At 36.7% G+C, this 21,491-nt stretch overlaps 1 protein-coding gene across 5 annotated transcripts in view; it reads left to right on the forward strand.

The window, feature by feature from the left end:
• Nucleotides 1-21,491, forward strand: part of TTC6 (tetratricopeptide repeat domain 6) — a 198,148-nt gene that overhangs the window by 73,912 nt on the left and 102,745 nt on the right. For all 5 annotated transcript variants that reach the window (XM_042989590.1, XM_042989588.1, XM_042989587.1 and 2 more), the window contains exons 5-6: nt 3,799-3,932; nt 9,035-9,229. In XM_042989590.1, the coding sequence (XP_042845524.1) occupies nt 3,799-3,932; nt 9,035-9,229 (329 nt within the window). The remainder of the gene's footprint in view (nt 1-3,798; nt 3,933-9,034; nt 9,230-21,491) is intronic.

A 21,491-nucleotide genomic window follows, 5' to 3' on the forward strand; every position in this document is an offset into this window, starting at 1 on the left:
GGACCAAAAAAGACCTTTATGGATTATTGTTTTTGGGATAGTGTGGGACATATTAAAAATGCCATAGAAAATGGCACTGGAAGTATTCCTGTGACTCATCCCACCAAGTATCTTGTATTTATTTGCATTAACATTTCAAGATCAGTTGTAATCCATGAACTTTACTCTGCACATTCGAGGTCATAAAATTAGTCTCTAGCATCTCTAGCACAGGAATGAGGAACAATATACTCCAGCAAGCCAGGCCAGATTTGGGGACAAGACCTCTTTTGACATAGCAAATAGAACTACCCAAAAGGTGTGATAAAAGAGCACTGCTCAGAAAAATGCCAGAAGGTCTCATTCAGGAAAAAAACCCAAAAAACAAAAAACAGAATTTGATCAGTCTTTACTTTGTTGGCCACTTATATTCTTAGAAGCTCATTAGTGTAATAAAGGTTATTAGGACTCTGCTCTAAGTCATGACCAACATGATTTAGATAAATTAAATAAAAAAGACAAATTAGATAATGGTGACTATGAAGAAATGACTGACACAAGGGCTTGTGAGAGGATTGTTGAGCATTTTAGGAAGGAAAAGGGTAAAAAGTCTGTACAAAATGTAGATACCACTTGTCCTGAGATTCTAAATGGAAGAAAGTTTAAGAGATGTGGGATGCCCTAAATCCCTCCAGTTCTCAGAAAACAGTTATGAGTGATCTATTCCATTCAGAGTTTTAAAAATACACAAAAGATGAAATAAGAAATACACATCCATAAATAAACATAAAAGTGGCATGTGGCTGTAACAATTATATCAAAAACCCTAAGATTCAGAATGTGTTTAGGCCTGTGAATCATGCTAAGAATAAAAAAAAAAAGTATTTTTTTTCATATTAGTTTAAGAGCAAAGAGAGAAAAAAGGAAGGATAGCCCTGTCATTATGAATGAATAATGTGATGACAACATGTGACAGAGCTACCTTAATTTATTTTTGGGAAAAGGCTGAAGTTTTAAATAAACAGAAATATGACATAGAGAAAAGGAAGCTGATAAACTTGTACTTTGCTTCTCTTAAATCTGACAAGGAGAATAATCTTTAGTTTAGAACGAAAAGAAAAAGAAGTGATAAAAGAAACTTGAAGCCCAAGATTGGTTAAAGATTTTCAGAGTTAACTTCGATATCTGAGCCTGTCAGCTCAGGTAGATAGGTTGAAGCCTGTTGCACCCCTGTCAGCAGCAGCTTTGAGGAGGTGCTGTAGTTAGTAGGAGAGGACCTAGAAGCCTGGAGACTGGCAGCTGAAAATCTGAGTTTTATTTTTTTAAGGATAAGGGTTATGGTTTCTGTATGTATACACTGATCTTGGACAAAACTCTGGAATGATTAAATGATTCGTTAAAAGAATTTTAACAACCTTGTAAGAGCCCCAGTATACTGCTTATAAGAGGAAACAGCCATCACTTGGAGCCAGCCTGAGTTTCCTAAGGACAAGCTGCAGAAGACCAACCTTATTTCTTTTTCTAGAATTACTAGACTGAACATCAGAAAAGTGTTAGACCTGGAGTTCAATGCAAGGCTATCATGGTGAAGAGCTTGGCCTACAACAATGCTCAATCAACATTAGTTATTGTTATTAGCCTTTGGATTATAGCAATCCATTTATGTAAGCTTCCAAATGACAGTTTTGTAGACAAGAGTGCAATCAGGTGAACTACTAGATGGATTTGTAATTAGTTATGCAAAGGATGCACAGCTCGTCATAAGAGTCCCTAGTGGACTGCAACAGGGCTGGGTCTAATTCAACATATTTCCTAGTAATTTGGATGAGAATATGGAAGATTTACTGATTGGATTTTTAGATAACATCCAAATGAGATTGGTAAGATTTGGTTGGCCAGACCTCAGATGAAATTTAATTGGGATAAATGTGTGAATGGTTCTGCCCTTGGGTCCATAGGCTAAGTGCATAGATATGAGGTGACGTGATGTAGAGCAAATGTGAAAAAGACCTCAGAGTTTTAGGCTATCACTTAGGTTTGTGGTAGGAAGGTAAGTGCAATCATAGTTTGTGCTGATTGACGAATACCATAAAAGAGGATCATCTTTCTCCTGGTTAATCTGATCACATCACACCTCAAATGTTGTGTTCGGATCTGGGTATCCAATCCCAGGAGCGACACTGACAAATTGGAGACCATTTGGAAGAGAACATTCAAGATGAAAAAGCACAGTACTTCAGAAACATGTAAGGAAGAATTGAAGGGACTGATGATGTTTATCTGGGAGAAAATGGGTCCAGGAGAGTCAGCTGTATTCAAATATTTGATTGTCAATCAAATGGAAGGAGCTAGATTGTACCTGTGTGCTCCTGAGGTTTGAAATGAGACTGGTGGGTAAAAATTGTTAGGCTGTATAACAAACAAACAAACAAGCAAGCAAGCAAACAAACAAACAAACTGGGAGAGTTTCAGAGAGAGTGGCTGCCTTTGGATATATCCAAGTCCTCTTTTCCTCATCGTGTTCAAGCCAGGATAGATGACCATTAGGTGGAGAAACTTTAGGGAAATTCAAACATTAACTAGGTAGTGAGATGGAATGGTCTGTACTCTGAGCTTTTCTTATTCATCATCACTTCTTTACCTATGAAATTGCAATAGCTCTCTCCTATTTACTGCAGGGAGCCCAAACCCTGAACCTAATTTAGGAGAACCTCTCTTTATTTGGCCTCCTTCTACTTATTCAACCATATCTTTCTGCTTTCCCTAAGGAAGTTCTCTCTGCTTTCTTCCTTAAATCCAGCTTAAAAACAAACAAACAAACAAACAAACAAACAAACAAAGCAACCAACAGAGAAAAAATATTTTTAGATGAACTATTATCACGAATTCTGAAAATTTTCTAGGAAATCTAGAAAAACAATACTACTAATACCTATAATGATTAAAAGGCAATTATTTAAGAAATAGAAATGCATTTGATTTTCCTCAAGTAGTAGAAATAGAAAACAATACAATAGTATAATAAGTACAAATTGATAAACATTGCTCAAAACAGTTATTCATTTTGGCTTGTGGTTGCAACCACCAGTCATGCCAAACTTTTAAAGAGACTAAAGGCAAGTTCTATTAAAAATATCAATCAGGGGCGCCTGGGTGGCTCAGTCGGTTAAGCGTCCGACTTCAGCTCAGGTCACGATCTCACAGTCTGTGAGTTCGAGCCCCGCGTCGGGCTCTGGGCCTATGGCTCAGAGCCTGGAGCCTGCTTCCGATTCTGTGTCTCCCTCTCTCTCTGCCCCTCCCCCGTCCATGCTCTGTCTCTCTCTGTCTCTCTCTGTCTCAAAAATAAATAAACGTTAAAAAAAAATTAAAAAAAAAAGTAAAAATATCAATCAAGGGGCACCTGTCTGGCTCAGTCAGTGGAGCGTTCAACTCTTGATCTCGGGGTTTTAAGTTCAAGCCCCACACTGGGTGTAGAGATTACTTAAAAAAATAAAATCTTAAAGAAAAAATACCAATCAAGAAGAGAAGATTTATGGAGGAAAAATATCTTGTATTTCTTCTTTAATAGTTTTAAGGCAATAAATAAAATATTACAGATAAATATGGTACTAGTATTTTTATTGCTATTGAGGTGTATATGTGAAAACCTAGGCAAGGATTTAGAGGAAAATATCAACTTACCTTTAGGGTTTATATTCTGTTATAAAATATATATAAAAATTAGGAGCTTCAATATAAGGTAAACCATTAAATATGAGAGAAAGATCTAATTTTCATGTTACAACTTTCCTTAACAGCATACTTTATATTTTCTTGAAGGTGAAATCATCAGAATTTTTGCAAATCAGAGGAAAAGAAGCTAAGCAAACACAAAAAAGTAAATTAGGAATTCCACAACAGAGACAAGGAAGGTGTACAAAACCCCAACAGGATCAAAAACTACCTAAAAAAAAGTAACTTCCTTATGTTTACAATTTTTACTGTCAGTAGCATTGATAACTGAACATGCGTTTTTAAAGGAAGAAGAAATATTGAGGAAATTCATATATGAGATCTAAGTTAAACCTTCCCACAGGAAGAGTTGGTATCAGATATTATGGTTAGGATATATATGGTATACTTCACACTTCTTTCTATTAATGCTTTTGACCAATGCACTTAGTTTAATGACATAACAATGATATAACTATAATAAAAATAGCTCTTTTTGAGACAAAGGAAAATTAAATGTTAACATGTCAGATCTGATATTTTTGGTCACGGTAATGCATAATTTGTATTAACTGCTTATTATATTGGTTAATTTTGTTATGGCAAAATGAAATAAAATTTAACCCAACACAAAATGTTTATAGGCCAATTTGGTAATTTAGATGACCTTATTTTTCTCTACCATTATATCATGTTTTATTCCCCCCCCCTCATTTTTAATGGAAATTCTTAATACACAGGGATACAACCACAATTTTGAATAATAATGTGTAAATGCAAGTTAGATTTATGGGCTTATCTTTTGCCAATCACCTTGCTGAAACTGATTTTTTCCTTATTTTACCACTAGATTTTTATGGGTTGGTTTATTCTAGACTCTTCTTCATTCAACTCTTTACTAGGGCTCAAAGAAGCTTTAATTATTAGCTTTTGTTGTTGCTTAGGGCATTGAAAGGTGTGCTGGACATGGAAGACAACCTTTTTATGGCCAGCCTAAACTCTGTAAATGGATATTACTCACAATTTAGTAGCTGAGAGTAGACTCATGGGAAAAGAATTCCAAAGTTTATGAAAGAGTCAAATTGGCATTTAAGTGACCCTGTACATGCCATTGCTTATCTGCATTGCTTTAAGCTCATTTAGTTAGCAAGATTATGTATTAAAACAAATAGTGACAGCAGACAACAAGTATTTTACCTTCAATAAATAGTTACTGTCAGATTATCAATGAAGCAGAAACTTCTTGATTTTTTTCCCTAAAAAACCTTGCATTTAGTGCATTAAGCAAAGTAGTGTGGCCACACACAGAGTCAGAGTCTTTTCTTTTTTATGTCTTAGTGTTTCAAAGAATGACAAATAGTCCTGTTTAAGGAGAGTGTGCTATAAAAACATACAGCCTTTCTTGAACATGCCAAAAATATTTGTAGATCTTTTTGAAATATATAGTACTGTGTTAATTCATTAAAATTGAAATGAGAAATTTCCATTGGAGAGAAATAAGAATAAGATGCAGAGGAATGAAAACCTGATAGTTAAGAAATGTATACAATGAAAGGGAATTTTGGAAAAATGTTTCTGAAAATCCTTTATTCGCTGCTCCTTTTTATTTAGACCTTTTTTTTACATAACTTTTCTCACCTGTGACTATCCCCCACATTAAATTGTTTTCTTGGGAATTCATCCATCTCTTGGAACGTGATGTTATTTAGCTCAATAACCTAGAGAGATTCACTTACAAATCTGTTATTAGAGTATGATGGAACATAGGAATTCAGATTGGTTGTGATGCTTTTTAAGGAAAAAAAAAAGTTGGTAATGTAATCTCAAGTACATTCCACTAGCCAGGACCTGTTCCAGACAGAACGATGATGTGGATGAGCTTGACATCAGAGCTCACCTTTTTCTCCCCTCCTTTTTTTCCCCCCAATCCTTTCTCAGGATCCCTGGCTTTCTGGATACCCATGTTCACTTCTCCAGTTAGGTCTCTTTGTCTCAGGCATTTCCAAATGCTTTGGTTTTACCTCTCTTCACCCCCCTGCTCCTGCAGCTTTGTCCTATTCAAACGTGTACATTTTATGTCCTGTTTTTGTTGAGCCCTATGCTATTTTGGAAATGATATAAACTGTTCTCTATTAGTGATTCAGTAATGTCCATATTGTGCCTAGCAATGGGTTAGGTGCTGTCCAGTTCAAATTAATAACAACAGCAATAAAAATAAAACAAGCATTTCTTGAGAGTTCCACAGGCCAGGACTTCTTATTATTGATTTTACAAAGGCATTAGTTAGGGGTTTTAATTTTTATCTTACAGAAGACCTCCGGGGAGACCAGTGCTATAGCTTGCAAGTGTTAGAACTGAGATTCTGATCCAGGCCCAGCCAACCCTAAAGTCTTTCTTCTTCATACTATGTATGCTACCATCTAGAACACATGGAACAGTTGATGGACAGATTGGCATCAACCCATTAGACAAAGGGTCAGAAGGGGTGGCACAAGAAGAAGGCAATGTATGAAAAGAGATATTTAAAAAAAAACAGTAAATTTTGCAGAGAAGTTTGTCTTGGAGGCCTTGTTCGAAGGATGTGTAAGCATGGACAAAAAGATAGGCAGCATTTGATCCACAACTGAAGGAACTGACAGATATTGTTGGCCCTGTGAATTGTCCTGGAGACTGATACAATAGCTAATATCTGCCATGTGAGAGACACTGTTTTATTTTATTTATTTATTTATTTTGAGAGAGACAGAGACAGCATGAGCGGGGGAGGGGCAGAGAGAGACTCTCTAGCAGGCTTTGTGCTGTCAACACAGAGCCTGATGTGGGCCATGCTTGAATTCACAAACCGCTGAGATCATGACCCCAGCCAAAACCAAGAGTGAGAGGCTCAACTGACCGAGCCACCCAGGCGCCCCTGAGAGATATTGTTTTAAATGCATTCAGTCCTTATTATTGAAGTATAGTTGACACAGAATGTTACATTAGTTTCAGGTATATAACATAGTGATTCAACAATTCTATACGTTATACTATGTTTACAAGTATAGCTACCATCTGTCACCACACAACGCTATTACAGTACTCTTGACTATATTCCCCGTGCTGTGCCATTTATTCCCGTGACTTACTCATTCCATGACTGGAAGCCATATCTCTCACTCCCCTTCACCCATTTTGCCCATCCCCCACCCCCTATCCTCTGGTAGCCATCAGTTCGTTCTCAATTCCTTTCTTCCTTAAAGTGACTTTATCCAGGATGTGCTAATGTTATTTCCTATTTGCCAAAATATAAATAAATTGACTTGCGTATGACCTAGTGATTATTTTATTTTTTTAAGTTTATTTATTTATTTTGAGGGAGAGAGAGAGAGGCAGTAGGGGAGAGGCAGAGAGAGAGTGGGACAGAAGATCCAAAGCAGGCTCTGTGCTGACAGCAGCAAGCCCTATGCAGGGCTCAAACTCATGAATCATGAAATCATGACTTGAGCTGAAGTCAGATGCTTAACTGAATGAGCTACCCAGGCACCCCTGACCTAGTAATAATTTTAAACAGGATTTGAACAGAGGCAGTCTGAGTCAAACTACTGTGTTAGAAGTAGGGCCACATGCTAAGAGCCTTGAAACTTAGAGAGGAAATTAGATGAATGCAGCAAGCAACAGAGAGCCATTGTGCTGGGCAAAGGAGTATTTAGAGACCAATGTGGCAGAATTTTGCAGGAGGAATTGAAGAGAGGAAGAGACAGAGGATGTGGTACTCAATCCACCCTTGCTAATGCAGGCTGAGGTGATGAGGACCTTGACAGGAGTGTGTTGGAAGTGAGGAGGGAGAAGCAGCAGCCGTGGGAAGCAGAGAAGCTCAGTCTTTCATAGGATGTGCAGGTGAAGGGAAGAGGACTCAAAGATGGCTCAATCTTTTGTATCTTAAGGATGAGGAATCTAGGTAAGATAGTGATACCGGAGGTGAAATTTGGGAGGTCTTGGCACAAGAGGAAATAGTTGAAACACTGAAGCTTATTTTTCCAATATTCAAAGAGGAGTTCAACCTTGGAAGCTATACCCAGTTTTGAAGATGGAGAAAGAAAATTGAATGACTAAATCAAATTATGATGAATTTTGGAGGTAGATGGAAAGCTGGGATAACACAGGTTTTAAAAATCTCACAAAGAAAGAGCCATTTCAGGAAGAGTCATCGATATTGTCAGCTGTGTCTTGTAGATCATATAGAACATGATCTAAAGTTCATTTGGGGGGCGCCTGGGTGGCTCAGTCGGTTAAGCGTCCGACTTCGGCTCAGGTCATGATCTCGCAGTCCGTGAGTTCGAGCCCCGCGTCGGGCTCTGTGCTGACAGCTCAGAGCCTGGAGCCTGTTTCAGATTCTGTGTCTCCCTCTCTCTGTGACCCTCCCCCGTTCATGCTCTGTCTCTCTCTGTCTCAAAAATAAATAAATGTTAAAAAAAAATTAAAAAAAAATAAAGTTCATTTGGTTTGATTTGATGAAAAGGTCATCATTTAGTTAATGTAAGAGTATAATTTTAGTAGGGGGGTGGGGATGGAGTAGAACTGGATAGGGGCTACATCTACCTCAGGGGTCATTAACAGGCAGTAATAGGAAAAAAGTTGTCTTATAGTCTGCAGCGTTGTGTTTAGATCCTAGCAGTTACTCATTAATTTTATGAGCTCTCCAAAATAAGCCTGCTCTAATATAAGGATAATAATACCTCCCATATAAGTTCATTGTGGGAGTTGGAGAGAATGTGTGTAAATCACCTAGCATAGAGTAGTAGTGGTACTTGCTCAATTAGTGTTTGTTCATTGGGTGGCAAGTGACAATGGAAATTAAGAAAGATCTTCATGCCTTCTTCTCTGCTTTGGAAAGGCAGGAGAGGCAAGTTCTAGCATAGTGGAAAGGGGGATGCTGCATAAACTTGGGTTTATTGATGCTAGTTAATGGATAATGTACTACCTTGTTCTACCTCTTCAGGGACATTAGCATTTGAGCAGAGTAGCAAAGAAGTAATACATGATGGCTGGATATGGTGTCACCAAAGGAGTTACAGAAATCGGGAGAAAAGGCATTTGGGTGGGATGGTAATGAGTTTGCTTTTAAACATGTTTCTGAGGTATCTGTAAGTCCTATAGGTTGAGATCTTCAGCAGAAAGTTGGGTATATAACTTTGAAGATCGGGTCCCCAGTTGTGATATTAAATTCATTATAAATCATTATTATAGTTTTAAGTCTTATACATTTAGACACCCTTTTTAGAGCCTAAACTGTCAATGTCAATGTATTTTATATCAAAAGATCACAAAATGATCAAAGAAGCCCCCTTTCTTTTCTTTGCTGCAGAATTCCTCAAGACTACCCCTCTTCTACCCTCCATGATCTGTGCACCACTGTCCCAGCCCAGGAGCTGCCTGTCAACTTACACTTGGCTTCTCGAGTTTACCATACAGCTGACAAGAAAGGTCACAGTACTTTGCTTGGGATATTGGGAACCTCTTTCTTAGATGATCACACTACAGATGAAGAGTGCAGAGACAGGTAAGAGTTCCACTGGTAATTTTCTTTAAGTGGATTTAAACTGTCAAATTCTACCTTTGAGGTTTAGATTTTGATGACACAATTCTGTTTTTAGACACTAGAGAGGAGCAGGTTTTGTCCTTTTCCATTCCTTCCCAGCACATACACAGTCTAGGACAGTGTCTTCATTTCCTACTATTATTAACATGAACTGTGGCCCATGATAAGGTAGCTTTAGTTTAGTGGCATCTAGTTACCAAAGAGTGTCACATACATTATATTATTTGTTCTTCATAACAACTCTGTGGAGTTCAGATGTGAAAATTGAGGTTCATAAAAATCAAGCAACTCTTCCAGGTTTACACAGTTAAGAAAATCATAGATTTGGATTCAAAGTCAGTCTTTTAGATTTCACACCATCATTGGGAATACTTGAGTCCAGGGATTATGTTCAAAAGTCATTGCCTCTGGAGTTTCTTCCATTTCTCTGTGTGTCTCATTTTCCTTTGGCATCTGAGTGTTCTTTTGCGGATAGGATGTAATTTATAGCATCCTCAAAAGAGAGGAGAAAAGGGAAGGAAGCTCACATGTGTTTAGCAGAAACCACATTCCTAGTACTGTGTGATGTACTTTGCATCTTTCCTTTTTAAATCTTCAACTGTAAGCAGTCATCATTTCCATTTTATTATTGAAGAAGCTTAGGCTCCATAATATCCGTTTGCTTGCCAAAGATCTTATCTCTAGATAATGATAAGAATCCAGATGTGTCTAAGTGGCTTAGTTTTTCTCAAAATTTTTTATGATCAACCATTTAAGGAAGGCTTTTTCACTTTTTCTCTCCCAATTGCCTTTCCCCATTACATTTTAATACCCTGGATATACTGTGCATCTCATGGTCATGTGTGTGTGCGTGTGTGTGTGTGTGTGTGTGCGCGCCCACGCGCGTGTGCACACACGCACATGCCATATACATAAAAAGAGTAAGCTTTCATCATCTCCCTCCCCAGGCACCAACATTCACCCCTTTGGGATTGATATCACCTGTCCATTGAGAATGCATATTTGTTAAGTCTCTTGCCTTTCATAAGAGCTGGTAGGAATCCTGAAAAATCCCCTACTACATGTTTAAGAATATTCAAAACATTAAATATTAAGTTAATTTAAATAGAGACATTTTAAGTATTATATTTTAAGTATTTTAGACCTGTGAAAATATTTTAAAAGACCATTTTTAATTACACAAACTATCACAGAATTATTAGTAACTTCTCAACTCTTTTCATGGTGTATTCTGAGCTCATTTCCTCAAACTTGACTTTTAGTGATAATTGTTAATACTTTTACTGCATTCTTTCAAGCTTTAAAATCATCTGAGGGCACATGGGTGGCTCAGTCATTGAGCATCCGACTTCTGCTCAGGTCATGATCTCATGGTTCGTGAGTTCCAGCCCCATGTCTGGTTTTAAGCTGACAGCAAGCACAGAGCCTGGTTTAAATTCTCTGTCCCCCTCTCTCTCTGCCCCTCCCCTGCTCATGCTCTCTCTCTTTTAAAAATAAATAAACATCTGGTTTCCCTGTGTTCAGTAATCACAATGAAATTCAATTTGAATTCCTAAAAGAGGGCCATTCTCATGTTTATTTTCTAGTTAGGCAAAAATGTTTTTCAGAGATTTATTTGCTACTCAAAATCTTAAACACCTGTCTTTTAGTTTTATCAGGTAAGTGTGTTGAAATTTTTGAAACAAATTATATGTGAAAAACTTTGGAAATTACCAAACTGTTCCAGTTTCTCTGGTAGAAAATAACAGTTCTGCAGTGTAGTCTTTGGAAAGCCTAAAGCTGAAAATGGAAAATAAAGGTATAACCATAATCTAGTAGTCATGAACCCACTGTTTTGAGTAATTTCCATTAGCACTGTAGCTAAGCATCATTTTGAGGTGTCACAGCTTCTAGTAGTCATGTAAAGTGTTAAAAATACTGGGATCTTTCGAATTCTAAAATTTTTTTTTCTTCAAGTAGATCTTGCTTTCTCCAAGAGTGTCAATAAATGTTCTATTTGAGGATGATAATTCTTGGCAATTTGTTCCTAAGTACCAAATAAGAAGTTAATTTAAGCACTGAATATTTAATTCTCTGGCATCCATCTCTTGAGGATTACCTTGCTAAACATAGCTTAACCTTTTCAAAATATATCTGTCTGCTGAGCCTACAAGTTCAGAGAAATGTATAATTTTTTCTGCACTAATAAGTGTTCTCAAGAAAGGTAATTGTAAACACAAAATGAATACCCTTTCATTTGGTGGCTTTTGGTTTTTCTGTGAGATGAACAGTTAACTATGAAGCCTAACACTATTTGTGGTTATATAATTTTAATGCTTTCCCAATTCTCCATATAGTAATTGTTACTTGTGGCAAACACCAAGAATATTTTAATGGACTAGATAGGTACATACTTAAGTTTATTTAAAATAGCAATATATTGCTGAAACTTATGTTTATTTTGCTAAACAGCAATTTTGTTGAGAACTATAAAAATGTTTCATATGAGCTATAATTTTGCTTTTAAAGTTTCTGTATTTTAAAGAGAAGTTTATAGTTGTTAGAATTCTTAGCATGGAATTTTAGATTTGGTGTTTTAAAATAAGGTAAATCATTAAAAGTGTTTAAACACTTAGATTAAGTTAACAGTTTGGTGAATAGCCCTCTAACATCTCCTGTATGTGCCTGTGTTTAAACCATGTACGGCATTCTATAGACTGATTTTTCACTCAGGGTTGTGTGTGAACATTTAAATATTTTCATATTATTCACCAACTTAACCAAGCTGCAATGTAAGAAGATTTCAAGTGTGGAATTAGTTATTAAACTTTTTGCTTAAAATTTTTTTTTTAATGTTTATTTTTGGGGGAGAGAGAGAGAGAGAGAGAGAGCCTGCGCAAGTGGGGGAGGGGCAGAGAGAGAGAGAGCAAGACAGGATCCCAAGCAGGCTCCGCACTGTCAGCACAGAGCCCGACACTGGGCACGAACTCGTGAACCACGAGATCATGACCTGAGCTGATCAGATGCTTAACCAACTGAGCCACCCAGATGCCCCTTGCTCTAAAATTTTTGATGCATATTGCTAGACTTTTTTCCAGAAAAATTATTCAGACTTATACTCTACCAACAACTTATCATATCCATTTCCTTTTACCCTTATCAAATAACTAATTGTCAATCTGCTTCATTTTTTTTCTAATCTGATGAGGAAACATATCTTTTTATTACTATATATTTTTTCACTTTAAATGATGGTGATGTCTTTTGGTTATTCTCCTTTTGAGAATTATCAATTCGTATTCTGTTGGGTCATCATTCATCTCTTCCTTATTGATTTATAAGTGATCTTTTTATATTAAAGATTTTAATTATTTGTTATATATAGTAGACATTTTCTTTTACTTTGTTGTTTGCTTTCTACCTTTGTTATGGTGTTTTATGCTCTCCAGAAGTTTTAATTTTTATGTAGTAAAAACTAGCAGTCATTCTCTATGCGTTCTAGTCTTGGTTTCATTCTTAGAAACGGCTTTTCTACACTTACACTTAAATGTATTTTCTCATATTTTCTTCTATCATTTTATAGCTTACTTTGATCCATCTGTAATTAACTTGATGAGAAGAATAAGCATTATTCCTCCCCCCACCAAGTGACTAGTCAATTGCATAATATCATTATTGTCAATAAATCCTCTTTCCTCACTATTTTGAAATGGCAGCTTCTCATACCTTAAATTCCAATGTGTTATTGAGTCTATTTATGGACTTATGTCCTATTTTACTGACCTGTCTATGTAAAATTGCTTGTGTATTTTGTTGATCCAGCATCAATAAAGAGAGAGTTGGCAAAAAATGCTGTCTTACAAACATTGGCTGACCTTCTCAAGTCAGGTTCACCTTACAGCCAGCTTCCTGGTGGGAAGCAGTGCTTAGGCTATAGATCCCAGACCTAACTCTCCACTTGGCTTCACGTTACAAAAGAAATTCTTAATCGCATTTTGAAAAAATGTGGACAGACTGTTAGCTCCATATGTTAAAATAGTGGCAACTGCAATAATTGGAAAACCAAAGCTTAAGTGTCAGAATTTAATGTTTAATTTCAAAATAATTAAACAAAATAATTCCTCTTATTTATTGTTGTTATAAAATGACAATAAAAAGACAATACTTTAGTAAATGTGAAAAATATGCAAGAAAATGCAAAAAACCCTACAATTATTCAAAATCTTGCTATCCAGGGATAATACTATTTACATTCTTAAATACATGATTCCAGACTTTTCTGTATGAAAATAAGTAAGATAGAACAAAACTGGGATAATGCTGTGTACGTTTTGTGACCTGATTTTTTTTAACTGTGTTGTAATTATCTTTCCATGTCAAGAAATATGGACCTGACTAATCACTTAAATCAATCAGCATATATTTTTTGTGTACCTACTGTGTGGCAGGCATAGAATTAGGCCCTAGGGAAGCATCTGCTAACAAGAGAAATAATCCCTGCCCTCAGGGAATATGGAGATTGGCAGAGAAGAAAGGTGGTAAATTACTTATCGTGAATGGGATAATTAATACGCAGAAGTTCAGGGTGCTGTGGAAACTGGAAGATTTCCTGATCATCTTGGGAGGTTTGAGGAACTGATACTTAAATTGCAACCTGAGAGTGAATCAACATCACTTGGGAACTTGTTAAAAAAGCAGATGATTTGAAGGCATATTGAAGTTTGAGAGTCAGCTGTGGACAGTTGGAACTCATCTAAGAATTGGAAAGAAGTCCAGCATTGGAGAACGGGAGGAGCAGTGATGCAGTGGAGGTTGAGTGAAGGCATGAATCAGATCATGTAGGATTTTACAGATTCTCTGTAGGTGTGTGAGGGCATGTATATGAGGCTTTGGGGGAGAGATTCTTATTCACAGTGTATTGGGAAGCCATTGATAGAGTTTTTTGAGGAAGAAGGACATGATCAGATTTGCTGTAAGATATCACAGTCCTCATTTTGACTTTTTAGTAGCATTTGGCACAGTTGCATTAACTCTTCCTTAAAACCCTTTAATTTCTTGACCTTTGGGACTATACTCTTTTCTGGTTCTCTTTCTGTCTCCCTGGCTATACCTTCTCAAGTCTCCTTTGCTGGTGTCTCCTTATCTTTTGATTTCAAAACATTGGGGTGCCCAAACTTATACTGGCACCTCTTTTCTCCCATACTTACCAAAGTGATCTTATCCAAGACCATGGCTTTAAATGTCATCTATATGCTGATGACTGTAATTTACTAAAATACATGCAGAAGGATGTTCATTGTCCTTATAATAACTAAAAACTGGAAATAACTTAGGTGCTTATCAATAGAATATTTTTTTATGGTGCATCCAGTGATGGGATGCATTGCAATCATGACTAAGAACGAGGTAGTGCTCCGTGCACTGAAAGGAGATAGAAGTAAATTAACAGATATGTGATTATATGCACATTTTTGTGTATGTGTGGAAGAAAATTCAAGAAATTGTTAACTGTAGTCCTTTTGTTTTCATTATAGATTGTACACTAATTCCATAAAAAGTAAAACTACACTTTGTCCTATTTTTTGCTTTATTTATATGGTGTATGTTTGCCCTTTTATTTTTAATCTTTAGTAGTTGTGTTGCTTGTAGATTGCATAGACTAGAATATTTTTTAAGCCAATCAATTTTTTTCTTATAACAGGTTGGATCACCCCATATGCATTTATTGCCATTATCAGTTATACTGGGTATTATTTTTGTCATCTTTGTATATTCTCTCTTGTTTTAGTTCTTTGCTGTTTCCTATAATCTGTCATATTTGCCGACATATATCTATGTATTTATTGTTTGTATCATCTGATATCCGATGTTATGAGATAAAAATCTGAAAGCAGCCTGTTTTTATTTTATTTGCAAGTAATCTGTTCGCTACTCCTCCTGGATGCTTCTAGGACTTTAAGTTTTGCCTTAAATAATGTCACTAGAACATGTTTGGGAATGGATTGCTTTTTTTAAAAAAAGATAGAGTTTAAAAGTTTTTAAAGATTTATTTATTTATTTTGAGAGAGAAAGAGTGCTTGCATGAGCCCAAGCAGGGAAGGGGCAGAAAGAAAGAAGATGAGAGAGAGAGAGAGAGAGAGAGAGAGAGAGAGAGAGAGAGAGAAAATCCCAGGCAGGCTCTGTGTTCCATGCTGAATTCCATGACTGTGAGATCATGAATTGGATGCTTAACTGACTGAACCACCCAGGTGTCCCTAGAATACTATGTTTAGATCTTAAGTAGGAGCACCAGAAGATGCAGGTTTATATTACTAATTTAGTCATTCAGAATCCTGAAAGGTGTTGGGGGTGGGGTGGATTCGGTTATGAGAATTTTGCCTTTACACATTTTCTCTGTGATTGTTAAGACTATTATACCAGAAGCAGACCTTTTCCAGTGTTTATTCTATATGATAAAGATTATTCTAGGGGCGCCTGGGTAGCTCAGTCAGTTAAGGATCCGACTTCGGCTCAGGTCATGATCTCATGGTTCATGAGTTCAAGCCCTGTGTTGGGCTCTGTGCTGACCGTTCAGAGCCTGGAGCCTGCTTTGGATTCTGTGTCTCCCTGGTTCTCTCTGCCCTTCCCCCCACTTGCACTGTCTCTCTCTCTTAAAAATAAATAAACATAAAAAAATTTAAAAATATTATTCTAGGCCAGGCCTTTTTTTTCTGTGCATGCACTTACATATACATTTTACAAAAATGACATTAAGGGTGTTGTTTTCGTAGTTTATATTCCTTTGAAGATTTTTACTTTGAAACTGAAATACAGGCACATGGGTAATTATTTTGACTTACTATCTCTACTACCTATAGTTGACAAATCAGCTATATAAAGTGCACTTGCATTTTAAAGATTTTATCTGAATCTTCTAAATATTTTGCTGATATTTGAATATGAAAATGGAAAATTATGTATTTTCTTCCCTAGTGAAGAAAATGTAGTTCAAAGTAGGTGTAAGTGACTAGTCCATGTGTATAGGGCTGGTAAAAGCTAAGATTCAGACCTAGATCTCTTTGATTCTAAATGTGGTTTCCATTATATTCCACCGTTTTGTGAACTTGTGAAGACCCTCTCGTTTTTTTCTTTTCATGCTTCATTCTGAATACTTGTTCTCATCTTGTTTTCAGAACCAATTTTGATGTAAGCTAGGAAGAATCTGAGGAGCTCTAGTTGAATAATTTGAGATATGCATATTTACCGTTGTGTTTTGTTATTTGATCCATTGTGACCCAGTATTGGAAGCAGGGCTTCTGCTTCTATTGGGGTGGAAGTTCTTATAGTGCTTATTCCCTCTTAAGAACTGAAATCTTGTTTCTGAGCACTAGGCCAGGGCTGGGACCTTGCTAAATATGGTAGACTTCCCTGATATTAATTACTTATTTACTTGTAGCTTGCACTGAATACCGCCTGGTTTTGTTTTCCCCATTACTGGTTTCTCCCCACCAGAATGAGCCATCATCCCTTGCTAGAACTTTCTGATACTACTTCTAGTGCACCACCACCTGTGGTCTGTCAAACTACATTTGGAATATTGTGTTTTATCTTCTGCTGTATGTTACTTTCCACCGTGGGTATCTGGAACTGACTTCCCCCCACTCTTCCCCATCTCCTGCATTGTCTTCCATTCCTCAGTGGTTAAATCTAATCCTGGCCCTACCCGCATACCTTACTTAGCTTGTTCCTTGGTACATACTCCAGGCAGTGACCCAAGATATTATGCCAAAGCACATAAGACTTAATCCCTGTATGAGGTCTAGATGGGCATATGTCACAAAAGTACATGTTTTAGAGCCATAAGAGGATCTTATCCTTCTTTTAGCCTAACCTTCTCATATTTATGGATGAGGAAACTGAGGGTAAATTTTGCAGTCCAAATCACAGTTGTTAGAAGTAGAATCAATAGTAACCTCCGTTAGATTTCCATTGTATCCATTTTTAACAAATACCCCTTATACCTAAGGAAGACTTCAGCATATTTAAAAAATACAGATTGGAATGACAGAAGTCATTTTACTATGCACTATAAAAGTTTAATAAGCTATTAGATTAGTGTATTTTTTATTTTATATAGATATATAAAAACAGGAATTACTTGGACATTTAGCTGATTTCATAACTGTCAATATGTGAAAGCTGAAATTTTTTAAAGCAAAGCAATATCATTCCACCAGATGTCACTGTTTGCATGTAACAATGAAGTTACAATGATTAAAAATAAAATCCCCCACTTCCCTAATCATATTTTATAAAAAAATAAAATCTACATAGTTATACTCTTATTCTCCTTTAGATTTATCATTTTATTAAGATTATGGTTCCCTCAATTTTTAAAAAGTGTTCAAAGTGTTCATTACCTCTGCTACATATTTTGAAGACTATAGTAAAGAAAATTATTTGTAATCTTCAAGAAGATGAACTCTTAAAGTCTTTTCTAGATCTAGGAGTTTGCTTTTCAAATAACATTCTTTGTAAGTTACTATTTTCTAAATTGTAGATTGTGACCTAATATGGGGTTGTGAAATCAATTCAGTGGCTTGTGACAAGTACTTTAAAAATGTTGTGTGGAATATAATACTCTATTGCCTGTATTTTTGTGACACAACTTTTGCACATGAGCACTCTGAAAATATCCCTGTACACCTCTTCTTTGAGTTGTATAAAAGCAACTGTGAGCATCATCCTGTGAAGCCTTTAACAGGTTTTGTACCCCAACAAGCAAGATTTTAAGTTCAGTAAGGAAGGGAAAGCAAAGATGTGACGGGGGAACTTCTCTGTTAGAGTCACATCCAAGAAGAGGGGAGAGTGCTGGAGGGAGAACCCTTCTTTATGCTTCATAGGATAGAGCTCATGTTCTCTTTTATGTGACTCGTAGAATATGTATGCAGAGATTTTTAAAAAGTGTTCACAGGTTAGAGCAAATGTTTTCTAAACTTCTTTGATAGCAATCTACAATAAGAAATATATGTTATATCTCTGGCCCATGGGGGACAAGTAAAGAAACTTAACTCACTCTTGAGAGAGGTGGGCATGTTTCCTTCATTTAATATCCTCAATGATAATAGCAATAATAATTGAATATCAGCCACTTACTAATTACTTAATAATTGAACATGTACAATGTGACATTTCTCACATATATTATTTCTAAGCATTAGACCCTGAAAGACCTGATCACTGTTGCTATAGATAGATGGAGAAACTGAGACCTAGGAAGGAGAAGTGACCTACCCCACATGTGAATTAGAATCTCTAGAGGAGGTATCTGGGAAGCTATAGTTTTGACAAGCTCCCAGGATATTCTTAGAATCAGGCTGTTTTAGGAAAGATTGTAGTACATCACTGGTTTTCAGTGTATATCAGAATCATCTGCAGGGCTGGTTAAAACAGATGACTGAGTCCTACCCTGAGATTCTGATTCATTAGGTATAATGGGCAGCCAAGAATTTGCATTTTCTAGCAAGTTTGTATGTGATTTTAATGATGCTGCGTTAGGGAACACACTTTGAGAACCACTGCAATACATCATGCTGACCTGTGATTCTCAGTTCCCTGGGATAGAGCCTGGGACAGGGAACTCACAGAGGCTGTGAGACTTTTCTTGCTGAGCCAAAATACAATATGTATTCAGTATGTACTACATTTGCATCACAGAAGATAGGAAATGAATAAGAATCAGTTTTCTCTTCAAACCAGTCTATGTCTACTGTGAAAAAAATACATAGAATAAAAAATAGCATATTCTACAATGAAAGATCCGATCAAATGCAGCAGAAAAACTAGGGAAGCAAAGATGAATTTTTACTGGGCAGAGGGGGATTTATAAACGTTTCATGAGGGAGCTGCAATCTGCAAGCCTTCTTTTCATTATTTTCATAGCCATACTGTATTGTAATCTGGTTTGCCTCTCTTCTCTATTGTCCCTAAGTATTCTCAGCACCTCAGGCACCTTCTACATAGTGAATGTAGGTTGGGCCAGGAGTTAGGGGAGGGCAGTAGGATTGGCAAGTAGATGGTATCCAGACTGTGGAGGACCCTAAATGCAAAGCCTGGGAGCTTGGGTTTATACAGTGTATATAGTCATTAAAGTATTTGGAAAGGGGGTGAGTGATGACATCTCTGGCAGGGTATATAGTATGAATTGGAGGAGGGAAGGTCTAGAGGTAAGGGACCAGCAAAGATGATATCGTTGGACTCAGATGAGAGAAAATGCAGTGGACAGGAGAGACACCATAGAAGAAGGAGCAGAACCAGTGATTACTGCTGGGAGTGATGGAGAGATTGGGTATGAAGAGATTTTCAATCCGAAATGGTGTTTTCCAAACAGGAGAATGAACTCTAGAAAGGATTAGCTCTTCTCTCTGGATATAAAGAAGGAAGAAGGGAAAGTCTGGAGAAAATTTTCAAAGTAATTGATTACTCTTTGTCCTGTAGGAACACTTGCTAATCTTGGGTAGCCTTTCACTAAGGTCCTCTATACATGTCTACCAACACTATGCACTCCAATGACTTCTTTCATTTTTCTTCCCACCAACCACAGTGTCAGCTTCATTAGTGCACATTTGGAATGTGAAAAGACAGTAAGTTGGGAATTACTCTTACTACCTTGGTTTTGGCTTAGAGCTAGATAAAAATACAGCAGTGCCTCAAGGTAGCTTCTTATGTCATGTCTGTCCTTCATGATCTCAGAAATACTTTACTGACTTCGATATATGTAGTCTCTAGGCTCACTATTGCAGCCAGTAGACTTCACCCTGTTCTTTGTTTTTCCTATACATACCATTCAGGATTCAGTTGACGAAAACAGAAATATTTTTAGCTATTTTAGGCAAAGAGGGAGTTAGTAATGAGAATTTGATACTTATAAAACCAATGGAAAGATTGGGAAAGTGGGCTATAGGCAGGGAGGGTTTCCAGAGATGACACACAGCATGCTTAAATGGCTGCCAAGGAAGCTGCTGCTTCTAGCATAGTCAGGAAGGTAGTAAATCTGGAAGCCAGTACTGGCAACATACCACCCTAGCTGTGATTCAGGGATCTGGTGGCTTCTATTGTTACAGCTTTAGACTCTGAAACCACAGTATGTCTGTTTGATATGCTTGCTGCTCACTGCCCCTCCCCCCCCCAAAAAGAAAAGCAACCTACAAAAGGACTACTATTAACTGAAACACTGCTACAGTAGAACTCGATGTTGCCATGACTGTTTGCTAACAAAAACATCAGAACCTTCTGCTTTCCAAATTGTATGCTGAGTGCATCTCATTAGTGGATCCTAACTCACATCTAGGACACTGGCTGCAAGAGACTTTTACTTCTTCATTCTCAGTAGTTCAGGAAAGCACATTAGAAGGAGGATAATTGGGTGTTGAGTGGCCGTCTACTATATTCACCATATTGGCAGTTGAACTTTATCTTCTCTTTGAATTCAAATATTTGACTAGTTGGGATAGGAGGCTTTTCTCCATGACTCTACTTTGGCAAGCCCTATTTCCATGAGCCTAACTTTGGGTGGACCTGTTTTTTTTTAAGAGCTGGTATGATAGAATATGAAGGTTTCAGCATATTATTAAGTAACTAAAGTGAGTTGGGTGGTTTGTGAACTTTTAGTCTTCACATTTGATGACTCATAAAGTGATTGCCTATTCACATAAGGGTATATCAAAAAGTGGAACACTGGCTTCCGTGTGAAATTGATCTAGCTATAGTCTGTGCAGGCTCATTTTATACTCCTTTTATAATTCTTTTACAGTAATTATAAAAATTAGTACAAATTAATACCAAATTTAATACAAAATTAATGTATTTTAAAGCAGTTCATAAATTAGTCATTAATGACACATCTTGCCTTCAAATTTTCATTTAGCTCATGTCTTTGGCTTAATTAAGACTTTTGTTTATAATTTTTATATTATAATTTTTGTTTATATTTTTTGTATAATTTTATATAATTTATATATATATATAGTTTGTAGCCTAGAAAGGAAGATAAATGCCAAAGATTTTTTGTTCATCTTGGCAAGATGTGAGTCAAGAGGAGAAAACTTTAATGTGAGAAGGCAGTTCTTCTTGGGCTGACACTTTACTTCACTCTAAGAAATGAGACCATTTCCTGTGGGCTTTGAGTGGGGAGCAGGTTAGCCATCAGAAGGTAGAGACCTTTTTACCTCTTTTGTAATCAGACTTTTACAGGATGAATTTGTTA

This window comes from Panthera tigris, chromosome B3 (genome assembly GCF_018350195.1).
Source record: "Panthera tigris isolate Pti1 chromosome B3, P.tigris_Pti1_mat1.1, whole genome shotgun sequence".
In the NCBI taxonomy this organism is placed as follows: Eukaryota; Metazoa; Chordata; class Mammalia; order Carnivora; family Felidae; genus Panthera; species Panthera tigris.